The sequence below is a fragment of the Salmo trutta genome, chromosome 37, assembly GCF_901001165.1.
Source record: "Salmo trutta chromosome 37, fSalTru1.1, whole genome shotgun sequence".
Lineage (NCBI taxonomy): Eukaryota > Metazoa > Chordata > Actinopteri > Salmoniformes > Salmonidae > Salmo > Salmo trutta.
This window is the reverse complement of record NC_042993.1, coordinates 18,407,636-18,434,236: the sequence shown is the minus strand read 5'-3', so window position 1 is coordinate 18,434,236 and position 26,601 is coordinate 18,407,636. Positions and strand designations below refer to the sequence as shown.

General features: G+C 45.4%; 1 protein-coding gene across 1 annotated transcript; it reads right to left on the bottom strand.

Annotated features, from left to right (window-relative positions):
- On the bottom strand, positions 1-26,407 carry LOC115177115 (Golgi-associated kinase 1A-like). Its single transcript, XM_029737635.1, has 5 exons — positions 26,029-26,407; positions 7,169-8,677; positions 1,981-2,103; positions 1,014-1,117; positions 1-629 (listed from the first exon to the last, which is right to left on the bottom strand). Exons 1-5 carry the CDS (start codon positions 26,029-26,031, stop codon positions 425-427), a joined length of 1,944 nt encoding a protein of 647 aa, XP_029593495.1. The 5' UTR covers positions 26,032-26,407; the 3' UTR covers positions 1-424.
- Between the last annotated feature and the right edge of the window lie 194 nt (positions 26,408-26,601).

The window sequence follows — 26,601 nt, the reverse complement described above, 5'->3', positions numbered from 1 at the left end:
TAAATCTTTCAATCTGCTATTTTTTATTAGAAAATACAAAACTCACCTCATGAACAGGCAGGGAAGAAGATGGTGCAATTTCAATAACATAATTTGCATGGCTTGAGGGATGTTGGCAAGATGTATGGACACAACATGGATGGGAACCACAACCAGCATGGAGCAGGCATACTGTATCTGCGGCCCAAAGAGCACCCTCTTCCCTATATAGTGCATTACCTTTGACCAGGGCTTGTAGGGTGTTTATAGACAATGAAGGGCTGTGGTCATATGTAGTGCACTATATAGGGAATAGGGTGTCATTTAAGACACACCCTGTGTCTTTAGGCTGGCTGGGACCTTGAGGAGGCTTCCATGTCTGTCGCTGGCACCCCCTGCCTGGATGAAATGAATGTGCTGCTGGGTGCCTTCTGGGCCATTGGATTCACAAATCCCTGTTCAGTCTCAGTCTCTTGTCGTGGATGTGCTGCAGCAGAATCCTCCCTCTCTGCTCAACAGTGTGGATGAGAGGTTTCAGGCCACGTGCCCCCCCTCGGCTCTCCCAGAATTCCTTGTCCATATACAGGGAGCTCAGGAGCATGCTCTCCAAGCAGCCAGACTGGAGAACTGATACAGCTCTCTCTGGAAACCTGCCAGAAAAATACAGTAAGACTGTCAAATCCAGACAAATACCAGACAGCGGATATCAAACCCAATTGACTGAGCATATTGTGATGATGTGGGCTATTTTAGTTTAATCTACCAACAGTTATACTGCATCTCTGAAGTATTCAGAAAGAAATCATAACAATGCATCGCTAGAGTTATGAAGATCCGCCCACTCGCGTCACTGGATTTAGAAAACACACATCAAGGCTGTGTGATGTGGGGTTGATGTAGGGTTCAACTGAGCTTCTGTACACTAAGGTGCTTCCTAAATGGCACCCAATTGCCTATATAGTGCAGTACTAAGCCTATTTCCATGATTCTGTCTAGCCTTGAATAGAGACTGGATAATAGATGTTTGTACTCACTCATCGATGCCCTCTACTAAGCGGAAGTTGAGGTTGTCATGGGGATGATTTGGCCTGCCTGCATTGTCTATAAACACCAGTCTGGTAGGCTCTGCCCTCCTCACCTGTAGAAAAAAACATAGACAGACAGTATAGTTTAGCATAAAGTATCATCAACACTAACTGTATCTCTTTGATAGATATTAATATAATAATTATGAGATGAGATGAAGGCTTGGGAGAATAACTTTAAACTAGATATTACTTTTTTAGACCTCTCACTATATATCAAACTATAAATCGAAGTTTACTGGTCACATATAGTGTTATAGCGGGTGCAGTGAAATGCTTGTGTAATTAGCTCCTAACAATGTACTAAAAATGTCAAAGTACACTTAACATCTTCAAAAACGAAGAAATAAGAAATCAGAATTGTCAGGACAGATCCAGTTAACAACCCAAATAACACTGTATGAGTAATTCAAATGCAATCTATGTGTATATACTGCACATCAAGAACATAGACTAAGAATGATATGTACAGCAGAAGATACACTATATTACAGTGAGCTAGGTCAAGAATCCAGTATATAGATACAGTTGAAATAATAAAGCGTAATGTGCTTAATAGAATTCTATTTGTCTTTGTCAAGAGCGAGTACCAAGTATCAGCAATGAGTTCAGCAGGTTCAGTGGAAAGAGGGAGTAATTTTCCCACAGAGCAGTTGTAAAAGAATAGTGATCATCTTTGTCCAACATCGAAATTCTCTTTGTTAAGAAGAAAAGGTCTGGATAGTAGTAATAATATTAATAAATGTAGAGGTCTGTTTACATTGTCCTATTCGATTATTTAGACAAGCCTCCTCCTAAACCTCCTGCAGGCTATTATCTTACATTATGACCAAGTAAGTAAGTAAGCCTTGTCTGAGCCAGAATGGCCCATACATTATGTCCATGTGATGTTTCTTGGGTGTGATATGACAGTTACCAGGATGTGCACCAGCACTAGATCCTTTGAGTTCCTGCACTTGGTATGTAGCAGGTTCTCCACACATGGTTCTGCTGGGTCAGGCTGGAAACCGCAGCAGTACCGGTCCAGACGATCATTCACCTGCACGGGGGGGATGGAAGAACATGGATTAGTTGGGATTGACCATCAACAATGTCCTTTCCATGGAATTACATACAGAACTGTGTAGCAAGGGTTCCCAATTGTTTTAGTTTTTTACAATTCCTGATTGTATACCGATCTAAAACAACACATAAATCTGTGATTCTTTAAGCTAGAAACAAGCAGTAAAACACCCAAGGAAGACACAGCTCTGATGCACATGGGATTATATTTGATTGGTCTCTATGACATCCAGAAGCTGAGCTACGACATTCTAAATTCGAGGAGTGAAAGATATTGGACTATGCGTCATTTCAGACTATCATAATAAAACATATTTGATAACAGTCTAGACTACTTTCTTTATCCATTATTAAGATCATTATCTCTAAAAAACGTAGAATTGCAGGTAATTAGCTTCAGAACAACACCATTTTCCCAGGTCCCACAAATGAAACAAATTCAAGCTGGTGGTGTATTTAACATATGCTATCTCAATAAACAGTAATAAAAAAAGTGGTGGGGTGCATGACATTTTTTTACATGTGAAAAAGGGGCCCTGGTGAAAAAAGGTTGGGAACTCCTGATTTATAGGATCTCTTCAGTCCTTTCTTTATAAAGAACTTCAGACTCCAGAACAGCTTTCAAAGAGGAAAATCAAGGGTGACTTCAAGAAACAAGTTAAAAATATATTTTGTTGTTGAAATCATCAACCATAGCAAACAACTCTTACCGTTTGTTCTCCATGGATCATTTTGTTAACATAATTCCAAATGCAAAGTGTTGATAGAGTCAGTGACAGTTACAGCTTAAGCCTTTGGCATGAGAGCGAGAGCGAGAGCGAGGTGAGAGGAGGAGTGGAATGGTGAGAGGAGGAGTGGGGGGATGGTGAGAGGACGTGAGAGGAGGGATGATGAGGAGGTAGTTACTTGTGTGAGACAGACCCCTGCGGGAACTTTGACTTTGAGGTCAGAGGTCACCAGAGTTGATTACAGTAAGAGGTGGATCAGTCATTGCAGTGAGGGCAAACCAGAGCAAGCTAGCAAAAGCAGTAAGACTGCTTCTTTTGCCACCTCATTTATTGCAGCACGTCCAATTCTATGAACAAGAATGCTATAGTACAGCCAAACTTTTAAGTGTACTTTAAATTCATATTTATTGTAACTTCAGGCTGACTTCTCTCCACTTCACCAACTTCAATAATCACTGTTTAAAGAAGGAAGCTCTTTTTTCAAAGTTAACACCCATCATATTATATTTTTTCATGCATGTATGCATTTACTGCAGTTTATTTGTTTTTGCATTTTCACACAAAAAAACCGCTAAACACTATGATGCAACATCAACACCTGTGGTATTATTCTCTTCCTCATTACGCCGCAGAACAAACCAACTATCAGGGGAGGAAGGGAGCAATGTCATCACTGTTGTTAAACTGAGAAGTGAAGGTATTGCCACACTCCTCTGAGTGTTACCAAGATGAGATATGCCCCCAAGGCTGTCTGGGCCTCTCTGTGGTAAAACTCACACCACACCATTTCGCTTCACTTCTTTAGCGCCTTCAGGAGTTTTCACATCCCTACTACATTTCACCCTTACACTAGAATACACTCATTCGCGTAGGGACAGAGTACAAGAGTCTCCTGGATACGGTTCCAGTGTTGACATACAATATTACACAACCACCAAGTCTCTGGGAAACAAGACATGCTATTAAGGTCTATATCACACACAATAACATCACAAGCAAAGCAAAAAGCCTACTCACAACTAATTCATAACAATACTTTGGTAGCCTTCTTAGCCTACAATGGCAATTCAAAGCATCCAAGGCAATGAACAACAACGAGGACACTTGGCGCAAGGTCCTCTGTCTCCTCTGTTTTTCCCAGGCAAAGTGCGTGTGTGACTGTGTGTCCTTCACACTGTTCCCCTTGCTAATTGGTGTTAGGTTCCACATCAGAGCCATTAGATGTGTTAAATGAGCAGGTAGGAACAACTGTTACAGGGTCCCAGTCAGCAATTCCACTGAATCAATACAATCAATACAGTTGGCCATGTTACAGGTATTGACTTCTGCAAAGAGACTACTCATGTATTATTCATACAGTGGCTATTCACATCCCAAATGGAACCGTATTCCCTATATAGTGCACTACTTTTAATCAGAGCCAGTCAAATCTGGTGCACTGTATAGGAATAGTGTTCCATTTTGTATTCAGCCACTATTATCTCCCCCCATAGTTCAGTTACCCATTCTATTCCATCTCACAAAGAGATAAGACAGTCTTTCTTTATCTTTATCATATTTTCTACCACTGAGTTGATTCAGTGGTTGGGTGTTCTATTAAATCGTTTTCTATTTTTAATAGAATGGGTAGCATGGATTAAACGCTGTAATAGCCTCCAAAGTGAAATCATTTATATTGAACACAATCAAAGAATGCAATTTGTGACTCATCTCTTTTAGAGGCATTTAAAAAAAAATATGTTTACTCAGCCTCTTTATGCCTTAGAAAAATTGTTTCCTTCTCATTGTGAGACATTAATTTCTGAAACAATATGTATTCTGCCCGCAATCTGTACTGACTATGTAACGATGACTGTTCACCCTGCAGTAACAAAGGAATGGATGGAAAAAGTAAGCCCCACGACATTTTTCTAAATGTTTTGTTTACTATGTGGTGTCATCCACATAATTTTTCTGCCAGTCACAGACCACCCTTTTCAAAGAGCACCTAATACTAAGTCTCCATGGCCTTGTAGTTTTCATCCATCTGAGCGCACCAGCACACTCTTTATTTCTTCTGGGGTGTTCTCTAAACAAAGAAATTGACTTTCTTTTGGCAATAGAGACAGACATCGAGAGGAGCAGCTGCTATCACTTTCCTCTCAGTCCTTCCTAATGTGGACTTAGGCATCCGTGATTGCCGAGCATCACCATGGCAACCCTGACTTTGACTTCACACTGCCAGCTGCCAGTCATTGGGTCTTTAGAGGCCTGATGGAGACCGAGACTGGTGTGTGTGTGTTTGTGTGTCAAATATTGTACAATGTACTCTCTCTATACCATACGTACTAACTCTCTCTTACATGCAATAAACATCATTGGGTTGTTGGCTTTATTGCCACCTCTCATTCCCTAATGGCAGCTTAGATATTCCCCATGCAGTTTTAGACTGACATACTATTCCATTTAGAGTGACATTGTGGCAGAGCTGGCCTTATCAGCCCTGTTTTAATTACATCCTCTCAGGATGTCTCAGCTTTACAAACACACACACACACACACACACACACACACACACACACACACACACACACACACACACACACACACACACACACACACACACACACACACACACACACACACACACACACACACACACACACACACACACACACACACACAATGATCCTCCATCTGGCTCTTACAAGGACCATCAGCCATCATCTCTTACACAATAAAGATCTCCAACTTCATTATAGATCACAGGCAGTTCATAAACGAGATAGAAGCTAAATTAGAGACAAACATTGTGTTGATTTTTTATTGAACTGCGCTGATACATTCATCTACTGTAGTAGGGAGAATGATAATGTTCATTCATCTAGCATGGAGAATGATCATTTAAAAAAAAAAAAAATTATTTCACCTTTATTTAACCAGGTAGGCCAGTTGAGAACAAGTTCTCATTTACAACTGCGACCTGGCCAAGATAAAGCAAAGCAGTGCGACAAAAACAACAACACAGAGTTACACATGGGATAAACAAACGTACAGTCAATAACACAATAGAAAATCTGTATACAGTGTGTGCAAATGAAGTAAGGAGGTAAGGCAATAAATAGGCCATAGTGGCAAAGTAATTACAATTTAGCAATTAACACTGGAGTGACAGATGTGCAGATGAGGATGTGCAAGTAGAAATACTGGTGTGCAAAAGAGCAGAAAAAACAAAAACAAATATGGGGATGAGGTAGGTAGTTGGTTGGATGGGCTATTTACAGATGGGCTGTGTACAGCTGCAGCGATCGGTAAGCTGCACTGACAGCCAATGCTTGAAGTAATGACTTATTTTGTTGTATGTCTAGTAAGCTGATGGGATGCACTCACTACAATACCCTTCCACCTGTGATCCATGAAAAAACATAATTATCTGATAATCAATTACATTTATCGCTCCAGACAGAGAGATCTCCACACTCTTTTCATTGGCCGGCATCTTTCAATCAAAGGCAGTTTAGTGAGTAGAGTTCTTCAGATGATAAGACCTTGGCAATACAATCCAGTGCTCAAATAGGCTCATTATCAAGGACTGCCAGCCTACTATTAGACGAGGTCGGTGGATTTCATCCAGTGAGAATGTTCTTTAATATAAATGCAAAACAAGAGTTGCATCCCAAATGGCACCCAATTTCCTTTGTAGTGCACCACTTTTGACCAGGGCCCATAGGATTATAGTCAAAGTAGTTCACTATATAAGGAATATGGTGCCATTTGGGACACAAGCAAGGACCGTTGGCTGCCATGAGTTTTCCCAGTCTGCCTGACCTCATTAGTCCTTATCAACTGGGCCCTCCATAGTGACGTTAAGTGAATCACCAGCTAACTGTTCGTTTATACAGCGTACTGGAATAACAACTTTACAAAACTTACATCTCTCAAGGTGAGGTGAGATTTCAATCAGAACTCTAGTCTATGCATTATTTCCATAGGTTGTCTTCACGTGGTGCGATTGAAAGGATATAGAATGCTATCAGTTTGGATGTGTACGTTTGAGTGGCACATCAGGATAAAAATGAGTTAAGGTTATGGCTAAGGTTAGGGATACGGTTAGGAATTAAGATCGGGTTAGAATGCCTGGCATTAGGAGCCATATAAAATATAACAGTCACATATAAAATCTAAAAGTCACATTCACTACCTATTAGTTTTTCTGACCTCTTAACTCTAGCCAATGTATCTCTTAAACGTTCAAATCAGTGCTGTCAATAAGTTAAATAAAAGGGTTTAACAAGTCTGATTGGAGGATACAGAGTGTTATCAGTTGTTCTATACCTGTAGGAGGAAGTCAAAGAGTGCCAGGTGCCCCCACTCCGCATGGTGAACCCCCACACAGGGGGTCTCGTTGAGGGCCACGCCGCTGCCACTGCCACACCTGGCCCTCAGCAGGCTCTGGTACTGGGGCCAGGTGAGAGGGAACGAGTTCTGGTCATTGTCATCATCAGCCAGGTGCTGGATGCCTGGGTCCCACCACACCACGGGTCTGGCTGGCCCTCTGGTGTATTTATAAGGCAGGATGTCACTGTGGAAGGCCCTGAACACTGTGGGCAGACTCCTGTTCAAGCCGAGAACACGGTCTAAATGGAAAGCAAAGACTTCGAACCAGTCGTCTGGACGTTTGATCAAGGCACAAAGACCCTGTTGGCAGTGCCCACTGTGGTCAGCCAATGGAGCCCCAAGAGAAGGGGGATGATGAGGGGCACTCAGCCCTACATGGAGGACCTGTCCGTGGGCTGGGACCCTGGCCTTACTGACAACCTCGCTGCCCGAGAGGAACTCCATCTTGTGAATATCGTCCTTGCTGAGCCATGGCAGAGAGTCAGGGTCCCCAGTCCTTATTCTCCGTGTGTCAGTGTCTGGGAACTCCCTCTCTCCAGCTGACATCTTACACCAGTGGGCCTCCCTCTCACTCCCTTTCTCTGCCTCTGCTGCTGTTTCTGCTGTGGACCGGGTCTTTTTACGCCCAGACGAAGGCTGTCTGTCACGTTTCCTGAGTTCTCTGGGGACCCTTTTCACAGCCTGCTGCTTGGTTAGGTTCTTCCTCCCTGCTTTCCCTGCCTGCCCTGCCTGCCTGGTGTGCCCCTGGTCCTGCCTCTGTTCATCTGGAGTACATTTGTGCTCAGAGTCAGACAGGCCGAGTAGTAGAAGGGCGGCAGTAGAAGGGCGGCTCTGGCTGTGCGCTACAGTCTGGGTCACGGCTGGCTGGAGGTTCCCTTGTCTGGGAAGAGGTGGTGGCTGGGTGGAGTGCTCTGAACCACTGCAGTTGGTTAGATGGCTTCCATCATGCCTTATTAGCACATCATTGACTGTCAATGGCTGGATATCATGTTGTTTGTCTCTACTAGAACTTGGCGGCATCTCTTTCTTCTTTTTCCTTTTGGAGGCGATGCCCTTAGTTTTACGATTCTTCTTGTAGTTGTTGTGAGTTCTCTCATCTGTCATGCTAGCTGCTCTCCTATCCAGTTTGGGCTGGGCCATGACCAGGTGATGCTTTGAGGACTCTTTGACTTTGACACTCTGCTTCCAACCTCCACTGTGACCGTTGAGGGGTAGAGGAAGATGGTGTTGGTGGTGAGGGGCCAATGAGGCCCTTTCCCTGGGTCTAGCCCTCGCTCTATACCCTTCGGCTCCAGCAGAGCTCAGGCCTCGTGAGGGCAGCCTGTGTGTCTCAGAGGGGGGGAAGGGGAGGGTGTTGATCACCACCACAGACAGGGTAAAGAGGAGGAGGAGGAAGGCCCACACTGCCCACCTCTTGCAGCAGATCTTGGACCACACTCTCAAGGCCTGCATGCATGGGAAACAGGAAACAAAGAGAACGTTAGGTCTGTAGTTGGGAGGAAACCACCAAAAAGCCATGATTATAATGGAGCAGAGCCATAAATCAAAGATCATATATTTACTCTCTAAACTGTACGGTCGCTGGTCGGCCCTTGAACTGAACAGCTCAGATTCCAGTGTGTGTTTACAGAAGAGGAAACTTAAATCTCTCAGAGGTTGACAAATGCAAATATCGGTATACAGACTGAAGGACAACGGCAAACCAAAAACTTTTTTTTTAAAGGATTTGGTAAGTTATTCTGTTAAAACACTAAGGAGAGAGAGAGAGAGAGAGAGAGAGAGAGAGAGAGAGAGAGAGAGAGAGAGAGAGAGAGAGAGAGAGAGAGAGAGAGAGAGAGAGAGAGTTGATCCACATGTATCCCGGCTGCAATGCACACAAGTGTAAATAAAGCCTTTTTCAGCCACAGCTGGGCTTTCCTCAGCTTATATTGTAGGAAAGTTACAGTTACTGAGTTGAGACAAATACTATGGCAAACACATAGATATTTCAGCATTCCCTTCTGCACGCCAGATCATCCAGAATGTGCTGACAGATACTGCGTGCCAAATGGTATATAGTGCACTCCTTTTGACCGAGGCCCATAGGGAATAGGGTGCCATTTGGGACACAACCAGATTCTGGATGGCTTACTTCTACTGCAGCCTCTGTGATGATGAATTACTTTTCTGTGGCATAGGCCTAAATACAAACCGGTCCCATTCCATAAAGTCTCCATCGCATATAGAGTATGTATGCCATAGAGATAAATCAATTCAGATGGATCTCTATGGAATATGCTCTCAATGTTATTCAAATCTACTGTATGGTAAATCCAGAGGCAGTTATTTATCTGAATCACATATCAATGAAAGGATTAGGCTATTGTATAGAGCTATAGAGGCTATGGTATAGAGCTATAGAAACTATGGTATAGCTATATAGGCTATGGTATAGAGCTATAGAGGCTATGGTATAGAGCTATAGAGGCTATGGTATAGAGCTATAGAGGCTATGGTCTATATATGTCACGCCCTGACCAGGTGAACTCTTCTATTTTGGTCAGGGTGTGGCATTTCTATAGTTTATTTTCTATGTTTTGGTATAGCCTTGCTTTGGGGCGTATTTCTATGTTGGGTTCTGTCGATTCCCAATCAGAGACAGCTGTCGCTAGTTGCCTCTGATTGGGGAATCATATTTAAGTTCCTTTTCCCCCCACGATGTTTGTGGGTTGTTGTCTCTTTTTGTTGAGCAGTTAATGATCAGGCATTTTCTTGGTTTTGTGTACGTGTTTTATTCAGTGTAAGAATAAACATGTGTTCGCTCCCAGCTGCGTTTTGGTCCGCTTCTTCGTCACCAGGCGACGAACGTTACAGAACAACCCACCGAACCAGGACCAAGCAGCGGGAGGATAAGGAGCGCGAGAGATGGGCTCGCGAGGGGAAGGAGTTCTGGACCTGGGAGGAGATCATGTCGGGGAAAGGACCCTGGCGGAAGGATTCCGCGGTCGAGGAGGCCCGGAAGACACCCCCAAGAAAATTTTGGGGGGGGGCTAATGGGGTGGTCCGGAAGGGCAGAGGAAGAGCCCAGACCACTGCTCTCGTGGGGGATAACGGCGAAGGAGGAGGCAGAGATGTGGCAGGTCCTGGAGGACCTGCGTAGGGACAGCGTGGAGGAAGAGCCTTGGGTGGCAGAGGTGCGCACGGTATCGCCAGTGCGCCTGCACAGCCCAGTGAGCTCTGTGCCGGGCTAGGGGGAGTGTTCAGCGAGGACGTGTTGTGCCGGCTCAGCGCTCCTGGCCTCCGGTGCCCCTTCTCGGCCCGATGTATCCTGCGCCGAGGACGCGCACTGTGTCTCCGGTACGGCTGCACAGCCCAGTGCGTTCTGTGCCAGCGCTCCACACTTGCCAGGCTAAGGTGGGCGTTGAGCCAGAACGGGTGATGTCAGCTGTGCACTCCAGACCTCCAGTGCGCCTCCTCGGTCCAGGATATCCGGCGCCGCTTATGCGCACTGTGTCGCCGGTGTGCGGTCACGGTCCAGCACGTCCTGTGCCAGCACCTCGCCCTTGCCGGGCGAATGTGGTGCGTGTCCACAGTCCAGTCCGGCCCATCCCTGCTCCCCGCACCAGGTTAGTGGTGCGTGTCCCCAGTCCGGTCCGGCCCATCCCTGCTCCCCGCACCAAGTTAGTGGTGCGTGTCCACAGTCCTGTCCGGCCCATCCCTGCTCCCCGCACCAAGCCAGTGGTGCGTGTCCCCAGTCCTGTCCGGCCCATCCCTGCTCCCCGCACCAAGCCAGTGGTGCGTGTCCCCAGTCCAGTCCGGCCCGTCCCTGCTCCCCGCACCAGGTTAGTGGTGCGTGTCCCCAGTCCTGTCCGGCCCATTCCTGCTCCCCGCACCAAGCCAGTGGTGCGTGTCCCCAGTCCAGTCCGGCCCGTCCCTGCTCCCCGCACCAAGCCAGTGGTGCGTGTGTCCAGTCCGGCCCGTCCCTGCTCCCCGCACCAAGCCAGTGGTGCGTGTCCCCAGTCCAGTCCGGCCCGTCCCTGCTCCCCGCACCAGGTTGGTTGTGCGTGTCCCCAGGCCAGTCCGGCCCGTCCCTGCTCCCCGCACCAGGTTGGTTGTGCGTGTCCCCAGGCCAGTCCGGCCCGTCCCTGTTCCCCGCACCAGGCCCACGGCGCGTGTCCACAGTCCGGCACGGCCTGTGTCCGGTCCACCGGTGACCAGTCCTGTTCCGGTCGGCGGCTCCGCTCCGGAGCCTGAGCATGCCGCTCCACCGTGGTCCAGTCCGGGCCAGAGGGGTAGGGCTAGGGTGGAGGCAGGGGGAGAAACACGCCCGGGGCCAGAGCCTCCACCGAGGGTGAGGCGCCCACCCGGGTCCCCCCCTAATAGACTTTAGGTTGGTGCGCCGGGAGTACGCACCGTTGGAGGGGGGGTACTGTCACGCCCTGACCAGGTGAACTCTTCTATTTTGGTCAGGGTGTGGCATTTCTATAGTTTATTTTCTATGTTTTGGTATAGCCTTGCTTTGGGGCGTATTTCTATGTTGGGTTCTGTCGATTCCCAATCAGAGACAGCTGTCGCTAGTTGCCTCTGATTGGGGAATCATATTTAAGTTCCTTTTCCCCCCACGATGTTTGTGGGTTGTTGTCTCTTTTTGTTGAGCAGTTAATGATCAGGCATTTTCTTGGTTTTGTGTACGTGTTTTATTCAGTGTAAGAATAAACATGTGTTCGCTCCCAGCTGCGTTTTGGTCCGCTTCTTCGTCACCAGGCGACGAACGTTACAGAACAACCCACCGAACCAGGACCAAGCAGCGGGAGGATAAGGAGCGCGAGAGATGGGCTCGCGAGGGGAAGGAGTTCTGGACCTGGGAGGAGATCATGTCGGGGAAAGGACCCTGGCGGAAGGTTTCCGCGGTCGAGGAGGCCCGGAAGACACCCCCAAGAAAATTTTTTGGGGGGGCTAATGGGGTGGTCCGGAAGGGCAGAGGAAGAGCCCAGACCACTGCTCTCGTGGGGGATAACGGCGAAGGAGGAGGCAGAGATGTGGCAGGTCCTGGAGGACCTGCGTAGGGACAGCGTGGAGGAAGAGCCTTGGGTGGCAGAGGTGCGCACGGTATCGCCAGTGCGCCTGCACAGCCCAGTGAGCTCTGTGCCGGGCTAGGGGGAGTGTTCAGCGAGGACGTGTTGTGCCGGCTCAGCGCTCCTGGCCTCCGGTGCCCCTTCTCGGCCCGATGTATCCTGCGCCGAGGACGCGCACTGTGTCTCCGGTACGGCTGCACAGCCCAGTGCGTTCTGTGCCAGCGCTCCACACTTGCCAGGCTAAGGTGGGCGTTGAGCCAGAACGGGTGATGTCAGCTGTGCACTCCAGACCTCCAGTGCGCCTCCTCGGTCCAGGATATCCGGCGCCGCTTATGCGCACTGTGTCGCCGGTGTGCGGTCACGGTCCAGCACGTCCTGTGCCAGCACCTCGCCCTTGCCGGGCGAATGTGGTGCGTGTCCACAGTCCAGTCCGGCCCATCCCTGCTCCCCGCACCAGGTTAGTGGTGCGTGTCCCCAGTCCGGTCCGGCCCATCCCTGCTCCCCGCACCAAGTTAGTGGTGCGTGTCCACAGTCCTGTCCGGCCCATCCCTGCTCCCCGCACCAAGCCAGTGGTGCGTGTCCCCAGTCCTGTCCGGCCCATCCCTGCTCCCCGCACCAAGCCAGTGGTGCGTGTCCCCAGTCCAGTCCGGCCCGTCCCTGCTCCCCGCACCAGGTTAGTGGTGCGTGTCCCCAGTCCTGTCCGGCCCATTCCTGCTCCCCGCACCAAGCCAGTGGTGCGTGTCCCCAGTCCAGTCCGGCCCGTCCCTGCTCCCCGCACCAAGCCAGTGGTGCGTGTGTCCAGTCCGGCCCGTCCCTGCTCCCCGCACCAAGCCAGTGGTGCGTGTCCCCAGTCCAGTCCGGCCCGTCCCTGCTCCCCGCACCAGGTTGGTTGTGCGTGTCCCCAGGCCAGTCCGGCCCGTCCCTGCTCCCCGCACCAGGTTGGTTGTGCGTGTCCCCAGGCCAGTCCGGCCCGTCCCTGTTCCCCGCACCAGGCCCACGGCGCGTGTCCACAGTCCGGCACGGCCTGTGTCCGGTCCACCGGTGACCAGTCCTGTTCCGGTCGGCGGCTCCGCTCCGGAGCCTGAGCATGCCGCTCCACCGTGGTCCAGTCCGGGCCAGAGGGGTAGGGCTAGGGTGGAGGCAGGGGGAGAAACACGCCCGGGGCCAGAGCCTCCACCGAGGGTGAGGCGCCCACCCGGGTCCCCCCCCTAATAGACTTTAGGTTGGTGCGCCGGGAGTACGCACCGTTGGAGGGGGGGTACTGTCACGCCCTGACCAGGTGAACTCTTCTATTTTGGTCAGGGTGTGGCATTTCTATAGTTTATTTTCTATGTTTTGGTATAGCCTTGCTTTGGGGCGTATTTCTATGTTGGGTTCTGTCGATTCCCAATCAGAGACAGCTGTCGCTAGTTGCCTCTGATTGGGGAATCATATTTAAGTTCCTTTTCCCCCCACGATGTTTGTGGGTTGTTGTCTCTTTTTGTTGAGCAGTTAATGATCAGGCATTTTCTTGGTTTTGTGTACGTGTTTTATTCAGTGTAAGAATAAACATGTGTTCGCTCCCAGCTGCGTTTTGGTCCGCTTCTTCATCACCCGACGCCAATCGTTACAATATAGAGCTGTAGAGGCTATGGTATAGAGCTATAGAGGCTATGGTATAGAGATATATAAACTATGGTATAGCTATATAGGCTATGGTATAGAGCTATATAAACTATGGTATAGCTATATAGGCTATGGAATAGAGCTATATAAACTATGCTATAGCTATAGAGACTATGGTATAGAGCTATATAAACTATGGTATAGCTATATAGGCTATGGTATAGCACTATAGAGGCTATGGTATAGAGCTGTAGAGGCTATGGTATAGACCTATAGAGGCTATGGTATAGAGCTATAGAGGCTATGGTATAGAGCTATAGAGGCTATGGTATAGAGCTATAGAGGCTATGGTATAGCTATAGAGGCTATGGTATAGCTATAGAGGCTATGAGACATGACTACATGGAACTCTCTCCCACCTCAGTTAACCCAAGCAATAAAATCAGAAATAAATTACCCTTAAAACACCACCTCACAGCACAAAGTGGACTCTGAAGACACACACTAACACATGCTATACACACGCACCCACACATTATTCTTAGTAATGTAATATAGTATTGTAAAATTGTAATACAATAATGTCAATTTGTATGATGTTTTGTATGATGTAATGTTTAATTTCTGTTTGGACCCCAGGAAGATCCCTATTAGAAACAGCTAATGGGGATCCTAAAAAATACTAAAGACTAAATATTATGGTTCCATTCGATCTTCACATACATACAGTATTATTATGAATATAACTTAGCTTCTTCCATCTTTTTTTTCTAATCACTTTTTACATTTTAGTCATTTAGCAGATGCTCTTATCCAGAGCGACTTACAGTAGTGAATGCATACATTTCATACATTTATTCTTCTTTATTTTTCTATTTTGTCTGCGTTACATTTAGCTGAATATTTAGTAACAGTGACTAGTGAGAAACTGCCATCAAGGATCAGCTTTACTGGCCCACAATGCAACTCTACTAATTACATAACCAATAGTAGGTGAAAGCAGTCATCTCTCAGAAAGACAACCTACATCAGCTGTCCCTCTGCCTGCCTCTGTCCTGTCCTCGCTCCTCTCTTTCTCTCTGAGGGAATTCAACCGAAGGAATGTTTCAAACCCATGAGATCTTTTCCCAGTCGGTGGCTGACGACAGTTTTACAGCTTTCCCAGACCCCACCTGTGAATGGATTTCATTATGCTCTTCTGAAAGAATGTCATGCCAGTAGTTCTGTCTGAGTCAGGGTCCTGATGGGCTTTTAGATGTCCGTGGAGATCCCTGTCTGAATAAGATCGACTACTTACCCAGCTGACTTACCCAGCTAACCCCCAGGCATATGAATAGTAGATATGAGATAGTTGGATAGGTGGAATATAGTATACCACCAGAATATGGTGGTAGCTCCATCTTGCCCTCTGATAGGCCAGGTGAAATTCCCGCCATATTGCTTGCACCTATCCAATCCTCTCATATCTACAGAAGTGCCCATAGGGTGTATATCTAGGGATTAATTTGCATAAGATATGTCCTGCACCTATACTGTACTGTACATTGTAATAAACTCCTGAGCAGCAGAGATATTCTTTGGCGGTGGGTAGATGAAGCTGAAGTTTCCCTATGCCACGGTCCAACACCCTCCCTCCAGTGACTCACTACACCAGCCTCCACCTGGCAAAGCCAGAAGACTCACTCACACTCACTGATGAAACCTGCTCTCCAAGAACACATTAATCACATTCCAAAGTTCTGGAATTTTGTGGAAGTGACACAGATGCACCCTGTCTTGACCCTTTCCAAATCCTGCACAAAAGTAGTGCACTATATAGGGAATAGGGTGTCATTTCAGATGCACACAGGGTCTATTTTCTTGTGGGTTTTGTGCCACAGGCAGGTGAAGCTATGGAGCATTGGTTAGGATAAGCAAAGGCTAAGTCCCAAAACGCACCCTATTCCCTATTTTAGTGCACTATGGCCCTGGTCAAAAGTACCGCACTATATAAGGAATAGGGTGCCATTCGGGATGTAAGCCAAGTGTCGTCTTGTCCAGTGACTCAGTTTGTTTTCCCAGTGGTTTGGCCAACCAGCTCTAATTAGTGGTCAGGCATGTAGCACCTTGTATGTCTGTGTGTCTGTGTGACTGTGTGTCTGTGTGACTGTGTGTCTGTGTGACTGTGTGTCTGTGTGACCGTGTGACTGTGTCAACATGAAGACATCGTGTTGATTCTTAGTGGCTTTAGCACTTCTCTATAGCAGACATGCACAGCAAGGGGGTATGATACACAGCTCAACACCAAACCACAGCACAAAAAAACAAGACAAATGCCTTGGTGTCACATTTGATAGGAATTTTAATCATCAGAAAAACAAAATAGCACGAAATTGACACAAAGTCATTGTTGTATTGCATGGCTGCTGTTGAACAGTTTTCAGCTCACATGCTATATGATCTGTTACATGGCCACACAACACATCTTAGCACCTACAGTTGAAGTCAGAAGTTTACATACACTTAGGTTGGAGTCATTAAAACTCGTTTTTCAACCACTCCACAAATTTCTTGTTAACAAACTATAGTTTTGCAAGTCGGTTAGGACATCTACTGTGTGCATGACACAAGTCATTTTTCCAACAATTGTTTACAGACAGACTATTTCACGTATAATTCACTGTATCACAATTCCAGTTGGTCAGAAGTTCACATACACTAAGTTGACTGTGCCTTTAAACAGCTTGGAAAATTCCAGAAAATGATGTCATGGCTTTAGAAGCTTTTGATAGGCTAATTTACATAATTTGAGTATATTGGAGGTGTACCTGTGGATGTATTTCAAGGCTTACCTTCAAACTCAGTGCCTCTTTGCTTGACATCATGGGAAAATGAAAAGAAATCAGCCAAGACCTCAGAAAAAAATTGTAGACTTACACAAGTCTGGTTCATCCTTGGGTTTGCAACTGCACATGGGGACAAAGATTGTACTTTTTTGAGAAATGTCCTCTGGTCTGATTAAACAAAAATAGAACTGTTTGGCCATAATGACCATCATTATGTTTGGAGGAAAAAGGGGGAGGCTTGCAAGCCGAAGAACACCATCCCAACCGTGAAGCACAGGGGTGGCAGCATCATGTTGTGGGGGTGCTTTGCTGCAGGAGGGACTGGTGCACTTCACAAAATAGATGGCATCATGAGGGAGGAAAATTATTTGGATATGTTGAAGCAACATCTCAAGACATCAGTCAGGAAGTTAAAAGCTTGGTCGCAAATGGGTCTTCCAAATGGACAATGACCCCAAGCATACTTCCAAAGTTGTGGCAAAATGGCTTAAGGACAACAAAGTCAAGGTATTGGAGTGGCCATCACAAAGCCCTGACCTCAATCCTATAGAAAATGTGTGGGCATAACTGAAAAAGCGCATGCGAGCAAGGAGGCCTACAAACCTGACTCAGTTATACCAGCTCTGTCAGGAGGAATGGGCCAAAATTCACCCAACTTATTGTGGGAAGCTTGTGGAAGGCTACCAAAAACATTTGACCCAAGTTAAACAATTAAAAGGCAATGCTACCAAATACTAATTGAGTGTATGTAAACTTCTGACCCACTAGGAATGTGATGAAAGAAATAAAAGCTGAAATAAGTCATTCTCTCTACTATTATTCTGACATTTCACATTCTTAAAATAAAGTGGTGATCCTAACTGACCTAAAGACAGGGAATTTTTACTAAGATGAAATGTCAGGAATTGTGAAAAACTGAGTTTAAATGTATTTGGCTCAGGTGTATGTAAACTTCCGACTTCAACTGTATCTAACACAAAGAACACTCGAAGAATACAGGAAGTATACAGTAGCTTAACTTTATTAAGTGGAGTCATCCTCGTCAATTACCTTTCTTGCAGTGATCTTTACCAATTGTTGTTCAGCATTTGTCTGTGTTCCACTTCAGTCTAATTCCAGCTATGACAACCGCAAGGCTGAAATTCTATTAGACTATAGCCTCCCACTCATTTCAGCAGGCCAGGTGTCTGATGCCTTTACCTTCTGTTCCATTCTTTTTACATCTCTTCTCCTTTAGTAGACGGAATGCTCGAGGACAGGTTTGCAGGAATGCTGAGACATGCAACAAATGCTTTACAGGATTCAAAGAAGATTAGGAGAAAATCTATCTCATTATTTTCTGTGTTTAGCGGAGAGGGGGAGGAGGAGAAAGAGGAGAGAAAGGTGGAAGTAGGGAGTAGGGAGGGAGAGTGGGAGGGGAGAGAGAGAAAAAGGGAGAGTGAAAGGGAGAGGGTGAATACTGTAGATGAATAGCATTAATATTACACCGAGAATAGCATCTAAAAAGAGCTCCCAAAGTAGCCTTGTTCAGTGGGAGGAGAACAGACTTTCTTGGTGGTCAGGCTTTAGGGACTGTCACAGTCATATTCTGGAAAAGCACTGGGCTGCAGCTCTATTAGCATAACCACGTACACTAGTATGTGGAGGGAGGCTTTCTCTCTTTCCTGCTGATATGTTGTAGTTAATCACCCGTTGAGAATGAAACTCCTGCATGGCAGAACAAAGAAGTACATTCTCTCGCCATTCTACCATGACAAAATGGTTACACTGTGACTACACACAGAATATTATTCAGTTAATGGGCATCATCTACTTGGTAATGGGCATGTATGAATTGTACGTGTGAAACTGTGTGAAAACATCTATTCGCATAAGTGCACGTGTGTCTATCTGTGAGGGTCATCACACCAGTCTCTCACTCTATTCTTTCTCTTTGCTCTCGTTTTCCTTATTAGGATGCCGGTGGGCGGAGCTGGGAGGGTCGTCAGCGACATGAGACACACCTGGGCCTGGGTGTGTCCCAGGATAAATACACCTCTTCCCCATTCATGGAGGAGACTCTCTCCATGCAGACACCTTTATAGATTTTGTTGTGGTATTTTTGTGGCCTTTTGTTTGTTTGCTTTGGCACCTTTCAACACCCCACATTATCATATTTATGCATGCAAACACTCACTTACACTACTGATTACTGATTACACAGACCATTATTAATTGTATTTAGTTTAGTTTACTTTATTTAATAAATATATTTTGTTATTTCTTGTCTCCACGTTGTCTCCCTTTTGTTACGAACTTCGAGCCGGTTCGTGACAATGGGCACAGGAGGTTAATGGGGGTATTTTCTAACATGAAATGAATTGCTTCCATGTTCATGTAGGTTATTATTGTGTGCATTAAATAGATGTTCTAGTCAAAGAGAGGGAATAATTAGTCTCACATGACCATTCAGTCTCAGCGCTGAGGCAACTTTGAAAAATAAAAATAAACGAGAACCTTCCTCACAACAAAAAGGCTAACAAAGAATGCAATAAATCCACTGACTGCTTTGTAAAACCACACAGAACATCACAACAAACAATTCTGCTGTAGTGTTGACTGGTGAGGGAGAACAAAGTCCATCATCTGACAGTAATATGACATGATGGCATGGAAAAGGCAGCATGAGATCTCTCCACTGATGTCAGACAGGGGAAGACCTTAATTGAATCAGTCACCACATCTCTGCTGCCTGAGAGATCCCACTGACCGGAAGTGTTATGGAGCAAAACATTATCGCAAGATGGCTATACTGAAAGGAAAGGAATAAACTGTGGTTGGTTGAACACAGGTTCATGAGGGAGAGTGGGAGAGAGAGGAAGTGGTGTTTTGTAAGTGTACTGGAGTGGAAGCAGTAATGCACATGACACTCCAGGCTGGATTAAAGTAGTCTTACTGGCAACACACACACACATGTACACACACACACACTTACATGCACGCACACACACTCAAACACTCTCTCTAGATTTATAGCAACGCTGAGTTCCAAGTGACCTTGACAATACCACAATTTGGGCAGCAGGTAGCCTAGTGGTTAGAGTGTTGGACTAGTAACCGAAAGGTTGCAAGATCGAATCCCCGAGCCGACAAGGTAAAAATCTGTCGTTCTGCCCCTGAACAAGGCAGATAGCCCACTGTTCCTAGGCCGTCATTGAAAATAGGAATTTGTGCTTAACTGACTTGCCTGGTAAAATAAATAAAAATACCTGATGATGTGTATTTCACTGCAACGACCCCATCCCATGGGAAAAGAAACCAGCTCTTCCCATAGACGGAAACATAAACTGCTGCTCATCATTTGCCTCTCCAGTCAGCATCAGCAATATCCTCCTTTCCACTGGTCTCTTACTATACCACAGAGGGCCATTCTCATAATGGCTAGTCATAGGTCTACATTCTGCTTTATACCCCGGGACCTGGGAGAAAGAGTGGTGAGATTGGGGCCCAAACAGAACAACAGTGCTTCTATTCTCCTCTATAACCGAGCCTCTCTCTGAGTGACAGCCAGGCTGATACAGGTGTGCTTCTCCGCTGCACACAGAGAGACCTTCAGTGTAATGACTTGATGATGTTAATCTACAAAGGGAACTCTGCAGGTGTGTGAGAGAAAGAGAGGACAAATAGAGAGAGTGAGAGAGAGATAGAGAAGGGAAGAGGAGAAGAGGGGCAACCATCTGCTGCTTTGCCTGTCCTGTGCACGTGTGTTTGTGTGTATATGCGTGTGTGTGTGCCTGTGTGTATACGTGTGTGTATACGTGTATGTGTCTGTGTGCATACGTGTGTGTATACGTGTGTGTATACGTGTATGTGTCTGTGTATACGTGTGTGTATACGTGTATGTGTCTGTGTGTATATGTGTATGTGTCTGTGTGTATACGTGTGTGTATATGTGTATGCGTCTGTGTGTATACGTGTGTGTATATGTGTATGTGTCTGTGTGTATACGTGTGTGTATATGTGTATGTGTCTGTGTGCATACGTGTGTGCCTGTGTGCATACGTGTGTGCCTGTGTGTATACGTGTGTGTGCCTGTGTGTATATGTGTATGTGCCTGTGTGTATACGTGTATGTGCCTGTGTGTATACGTGTGTGTATTCGTGTGTGTATACGTGTGTGTATACGTGTGTGTGCCTGTGTGTATATGTGTATGTGCCTGTGTGTATATGTGTATGTGCCTGTGTGTATACGTGTATGTGCCTGTGTGTATACGTGTATGTGTGCCTGTGTGTATATGTGTATGTGTCTGTGTGTATACGTGTGTGTATTCGTGTGTGTATACGTGTGTGTATACGTGTGTGTATACGTGTGTGTATACGTGTGTGTATACGTGTATGTGTCTGTGTGTATATGTGTATGTGTCTGTGTGTATACGTGTGTGTATATGTGTATGTGTCTGTGTGTATACGTGTGAGTATATGTGTATGTGTCTGTGTGTATACGTGTGTGTATACGTGTATGTGTCTGTGTGTATACGTGTGTGCCTGTGTGTATACGTGTGTGTGCCTGTGTGTATATGTGTATGTGCCTGTGTGTATACGTGTATGTGCCTGTGTGTATACGTGTATGTGTGCCTGTGTGTATATGTGTATGTGTCTGTGTGTATACGTGTGTGTATTCGTGTGTGTGTCTGTGTGTATACATGTCTGTGTGCCTATGTGTATGTGTGTGTGTGTGTGTGCCTGTGTGTATACGTGTGTGTATACGTGTATGTGTCTGTGTGTATACGTGTCTGTGTACCAATGTGTATGTGTGTATGTGCCTGTGTGTATATGTGTCTGTGTGCCTGTGTGTGTGTGTGCCTGTGTGTATACGTGTCTGTGTGCCTGTGTGTATGGGTGTGTGTATAGGTGTGTGTATGGGTGTGTTTGTGTGTGTGTGTGTGTGTGTGTGTATGTGCCTGTGTGTATACGTGTGCACGATCAGCAACGCCTCTTTGTTATGGCAGAGGCCTCAGTACTCAGTATAGGAGTGTGACAACAGCCGATCTGCTGCAGTCAATGTTTCACTCACACACAGTGTGAGACTGAAGAAGTCAGCCCAGTGCTGTTTATATCATTTTGTGACATCAGCTGATGTAAAAAGGGCTTTATAAATAAATGTGATTGATTGAATTTGATTGATATCAAGTTAACACAGACACAAAAGACACAAATAGAGACCACTACACATATTCTACACACACACACACACACACACACACACACACACACACACACACACACACACACACACACACACACACACACACACACACACACACACACACACACACACACACACACATACACACACACACACACACACACAACCTCCCGAGCAGCGAGCATAGCAGGGCCTGCCTGGAGAGACAGATGGGGACAGCTCTGGATCACTGTCAAGATCCTGTTATCACAGTAGTCAAATCACCGCAGGTTTTCTGAATGACAGTGGAAAACGTATTGAAGTGTGACAGGCAAACTGTATGCGCAGTACTGTATGGATGGATGTGTGAGATACAGGAGAGTCATGATCCAAACATTCCCCAAGGCTATACTGCTACTGTGTCAGAGGAAAATCTACAAGGTAAAGCCTACAAGACAAGAGGATCAGTGTAGCCTACGGTGAGGTCATCAGTCAATTACTTTCAAGATATACCCAAAGAACAAAGGTGAGGTCATCAGTCAGTTACTTTTCAAGATATACCCAAAGAACAAAGGCAATTTGAACAGGACACTAGTGTGCATAAATGTCAAATATTGCAGTTATTCAAATGATGTATGAGAGCAGCATGTCCTAGTGTGATGTTGAATTACAAATTGATATCACCCACCTGCAGTATAAACTGCTTAAGGTCAATTGACTGTCCTGTGGCAGTGTGGCTAGCTGCTGATAACATTGTATTCTATGCATGTAAATGAATGCTGGCCAACTGACTTCCCATGGGGCACACTGTTGATGCATTTAGCCGGCTGAATACATTTGTGATTTACTACACACGCACACACTCACACAGACACACACACAGAGACGTTAAGCAGGAGCCTTAATAGTAGTCAGTGAGGCGCTGCTTTCTGCTGTGCACTTTATAGGCCCCGTGCCAAACCCTGCCTGCACAGTGATAAATAATGACACACACACAGTGGTGTAAAGTACTTAAATAAAAATACTTTAAAGTACTACTTAAGTCGTTTTTTTGGATATCTGTACTTTACTTTAGTATTCATATTTTTGACTACTTTTACTTCACTACATTCCTTAAGAAAATATTGTACTTTTTACTCCATACATTTTCCTTCACACCCAAAAGCACTCGTTACAATTTGAATGCTTAGCAGGACAGGAAAATAGTCCAATTCACGCACTTATCACCTGAACATCCCTGGTCATCCCTACTGCCTCTGATCTGGCAGACTCACTAAACACACATGCTTTGTTTGTAAATGATGTCTGAATGTTGAAATGATTTAAACTTTTACTTGAGTCCTTTTCTATTAAGGTATCTTTACTTTTACTCAAGTATGACAGTTTGGTAATTTTTCCACCACTGCTGGTACTGACTTGAGAGCATGTTTGGTACACACTGGTACCGACTTGAGAGCATGTTTGGTACACTCTGGTACCGACTTGAGAGCATGTTTGGTAAACACTGGTACCGACTTGAGAGCATGTTTGCCTTTTCAATTGTTGCAAGTTGAAATCATAATCTAAACATTTCACAAAAAAGCCTGATAGACGAAACAATTTAAATGAATTGTCATGCTTCCACCAGTCATGCATGTTAGTAAATTAAGGAATGATGCCTAAGGACATACTGTATGTTCTAAACTTCAGGCCTTAGTAACATCTATGAAAAACATGAATCCCCTGAGCAAGAATGTTCTAACCATATGGCTGCAGTGTGTGAGCACATTTAAGAAGGTCTGCTTTTAATCTGACATGCTATGGCAAGAGAGGAACTTCAGAAGAAGGATGACCATTTTGGTGCAAAATTGGCCCAGAATAAGCAACATTACATTCTTTCTTTATCGTAACACAAAAACAAGACAAAAGATTAATTTACCAACAAAATCACCACTATTTGGTGATAGAAACCTCCTGCCAGACCTCTCCTCCCCTCCCATCCTCTCCCCCCTCCTGAAAATCTATTTTCTATGTGGATTACTGAGATTATAAACAACCTACAACCCATCAGAGTTTTTCCTGGTCCCCAGTTGGACCAACCTGATTTTTTCATCAATATACACACTCTGGAAACCTCAGTACCACACACAGTCCTGCAGCCACATCCCCGGACTAATCTAACCATCAACCTTTTACCAGGAGCCATCTTTCCCCTAATGCTCTCTGGGACTGGGAGATGTAAAGACGCTCTAAACCCATCAGGCCTCATAAAACAGGAGCTTATAGCCAGAGCTCAGAGCTGTTATGACATGTTCCTTTCTTCCCAGTGAAAAGGTCAGCTCACTAGGTAGAATTCCTGCACAGTGCACACTGACACCTATGAAAGTGTATACTGTATAGGTTTCACTGATCGCACACAAGCATTCAAGTACGCACACGCACACACACACACACATACACTAAAACCTAGATGGAAAGTGTGTGAGTTATAAAAGTTCAGACGCCAGTGTTTGGATGGTAATTTTGCCTACTTCACGCAGTCCTACTAGTCCATATAAAGAGATCCACAGGTACTGTAGAACCTGTTTAGGACTAATATGAAACTGTATTTGACTCCAGTCTTTTCATCACAATTCAATAATTTTAAGTACTTAACGTTATCTTTAGTTTATGGCATAAGGGCAACATAATGTTAAGTGTTTTCTAAATTGAGAGGGCGTTGTTTTGTCCCCCAGAACTGCAGTGGTGTGGAGTCCTGTCCTCCAAACAGATTTACTTGGAAGCCAATATTACATGGGTCATTCATAATGCATTGAGGCAACAAGCATTCCATCCCGTCTGAGACAGGAACCATGGGCTTATTTGGACTGCTCTGCTCCGAGACCCGATACTGCCTGGAATATGGTATTTGACATCGGTTGGCCCTCCCTTTAAGCGCACAAAGTTATGGCACTGCTTTCACTTTCAAAGCAAACCCAGGAACTGAAATCCCAGCTGAGAATACAGCCATGGATGGACGGCACTCACAGTGCATTGTGTCTAACCAATATCCTGTGGGGTTTGAGGTTTTTTTGTGTGCCTGAGTACAGCAGTGAATTCCAATGGTGCCCCTTGAATGACTTGAGGCAGACTTGAGGTTGAGGTTGTAGTCAGTGCATGCTTGTGTTTGAAGAGAAAAGATGCCTCTCTCTACCTCACTTGAGCTTTGAGTTTATGTCTGAGCACAGAAACATTGCATGCAGAAGCTGATCACTATTCAAATACAGTCTAGGGTGCCAAACACTTTTTTTGCCAGGAGTAGTAGTGCTCCTCAAAATGTAAAAATAACACAATAAATAACAGGTTGTAAAATTCATGACACAATACTCCTTATGCTTCATTTAAGGTCCAACAGATGAGAAGTTGGAGTTATTCTTGGATTCCATGGAGCTGTTCAAACCAGGGTCTCCTGTCTACATGTATGGAATCAATTAAGAAACTGTGAGACTGCAGGGGCTGGCTGGTGGAACTGGGAGACTTGATTCCTGATCACCCAGTTGAAAGAGTGTTTTGACTAAAACCTTTTTAAACTTTCTGTAAGAGGGTTTACTATCAACTTGAATATTTGTAAGGCATGAACATATAATTTTCTATCAGATTAATATAATACATTATCATGCTTTCCCAATATGCAAGATATTCAGAATATAAACATGTATTACTTCTAGTCTCTCCACTCATTCTACTGATACTCTTACCATAAGTAATGACACCTCACACGTTTCTCTGATCAGGAGTCAGTGCAGAACAGACAGAATGGATAGAGGAAGTCAGCTCTTGGTGCTGATGTGTCAAACTATGACCGATAACAAATGCTCTGAGCTGACCACTTTCTTGCTTCTTTTCCTTCAGGCTAAATAGGATTACAATTCCGTATCACATGAAATAAAGGCACACATCATTTTGGCGATATAGTGTAGTCTACAGATAAAATTGGTTTAGCTTTTTTAGCCAAACGGTTTGGAAGTTGTCTGTTCTGCAGCTTTATCAGGAACAGAAACAACAAAAGTGCAGCAAGACTATGCAAATTCAGCACTTTCACGTGGATGCACAGACTAAAACAAAGTTTGAAATTCTGCTATCGGGCAGCAAAAATAGAATGCTGATTTAAGGAAACATGAACCACACTTACCATCGTTTTCCCCACTCGGGTGCATTCCACAAGGAAAGTTTACAGCGTTTATTATAGTGCAAACATGTCCGGTGACACCATGTAGATATGGTTACACAAACTTTATTGAAGACTAGACAGCATTGGCTCTGAAGATGCAGCGTGCGTAAAGTCTCCGGTTTCTCCACAGGGCTTTTTCCATAGACTATCACTTTATCATTTGAATTGAGCTGTTTAATCTCCTTCTATAGGCTACATTGAAGTTGTCATTATTGTAGGGTACTTTGGCTTCAATAAAGGTAACAATAAATCTCGCAAATTACAATACTTAACTAGGCTACAGTACGTTTCAGTGGCTTCAAACTTTCGTGGTAGCCTACTTCTCCAGAAGAAATCCCAACCCACAGTTTTGCTTTAGTGGAGCATAGGCATATATCACAAGCAGCCCTCACTCCCGAGGGACCCGTGCGTTTCGGAGAAGGTTATTTCACAGTGAAAGTCCTCTTTTTGGGACTGGATGGGAATTTAGTAGACTCTAGGAATGCGCTGTAATTTGAGAGCAGGCGGCCTGCCCGCGCAGCGCTTGCGTGGTCT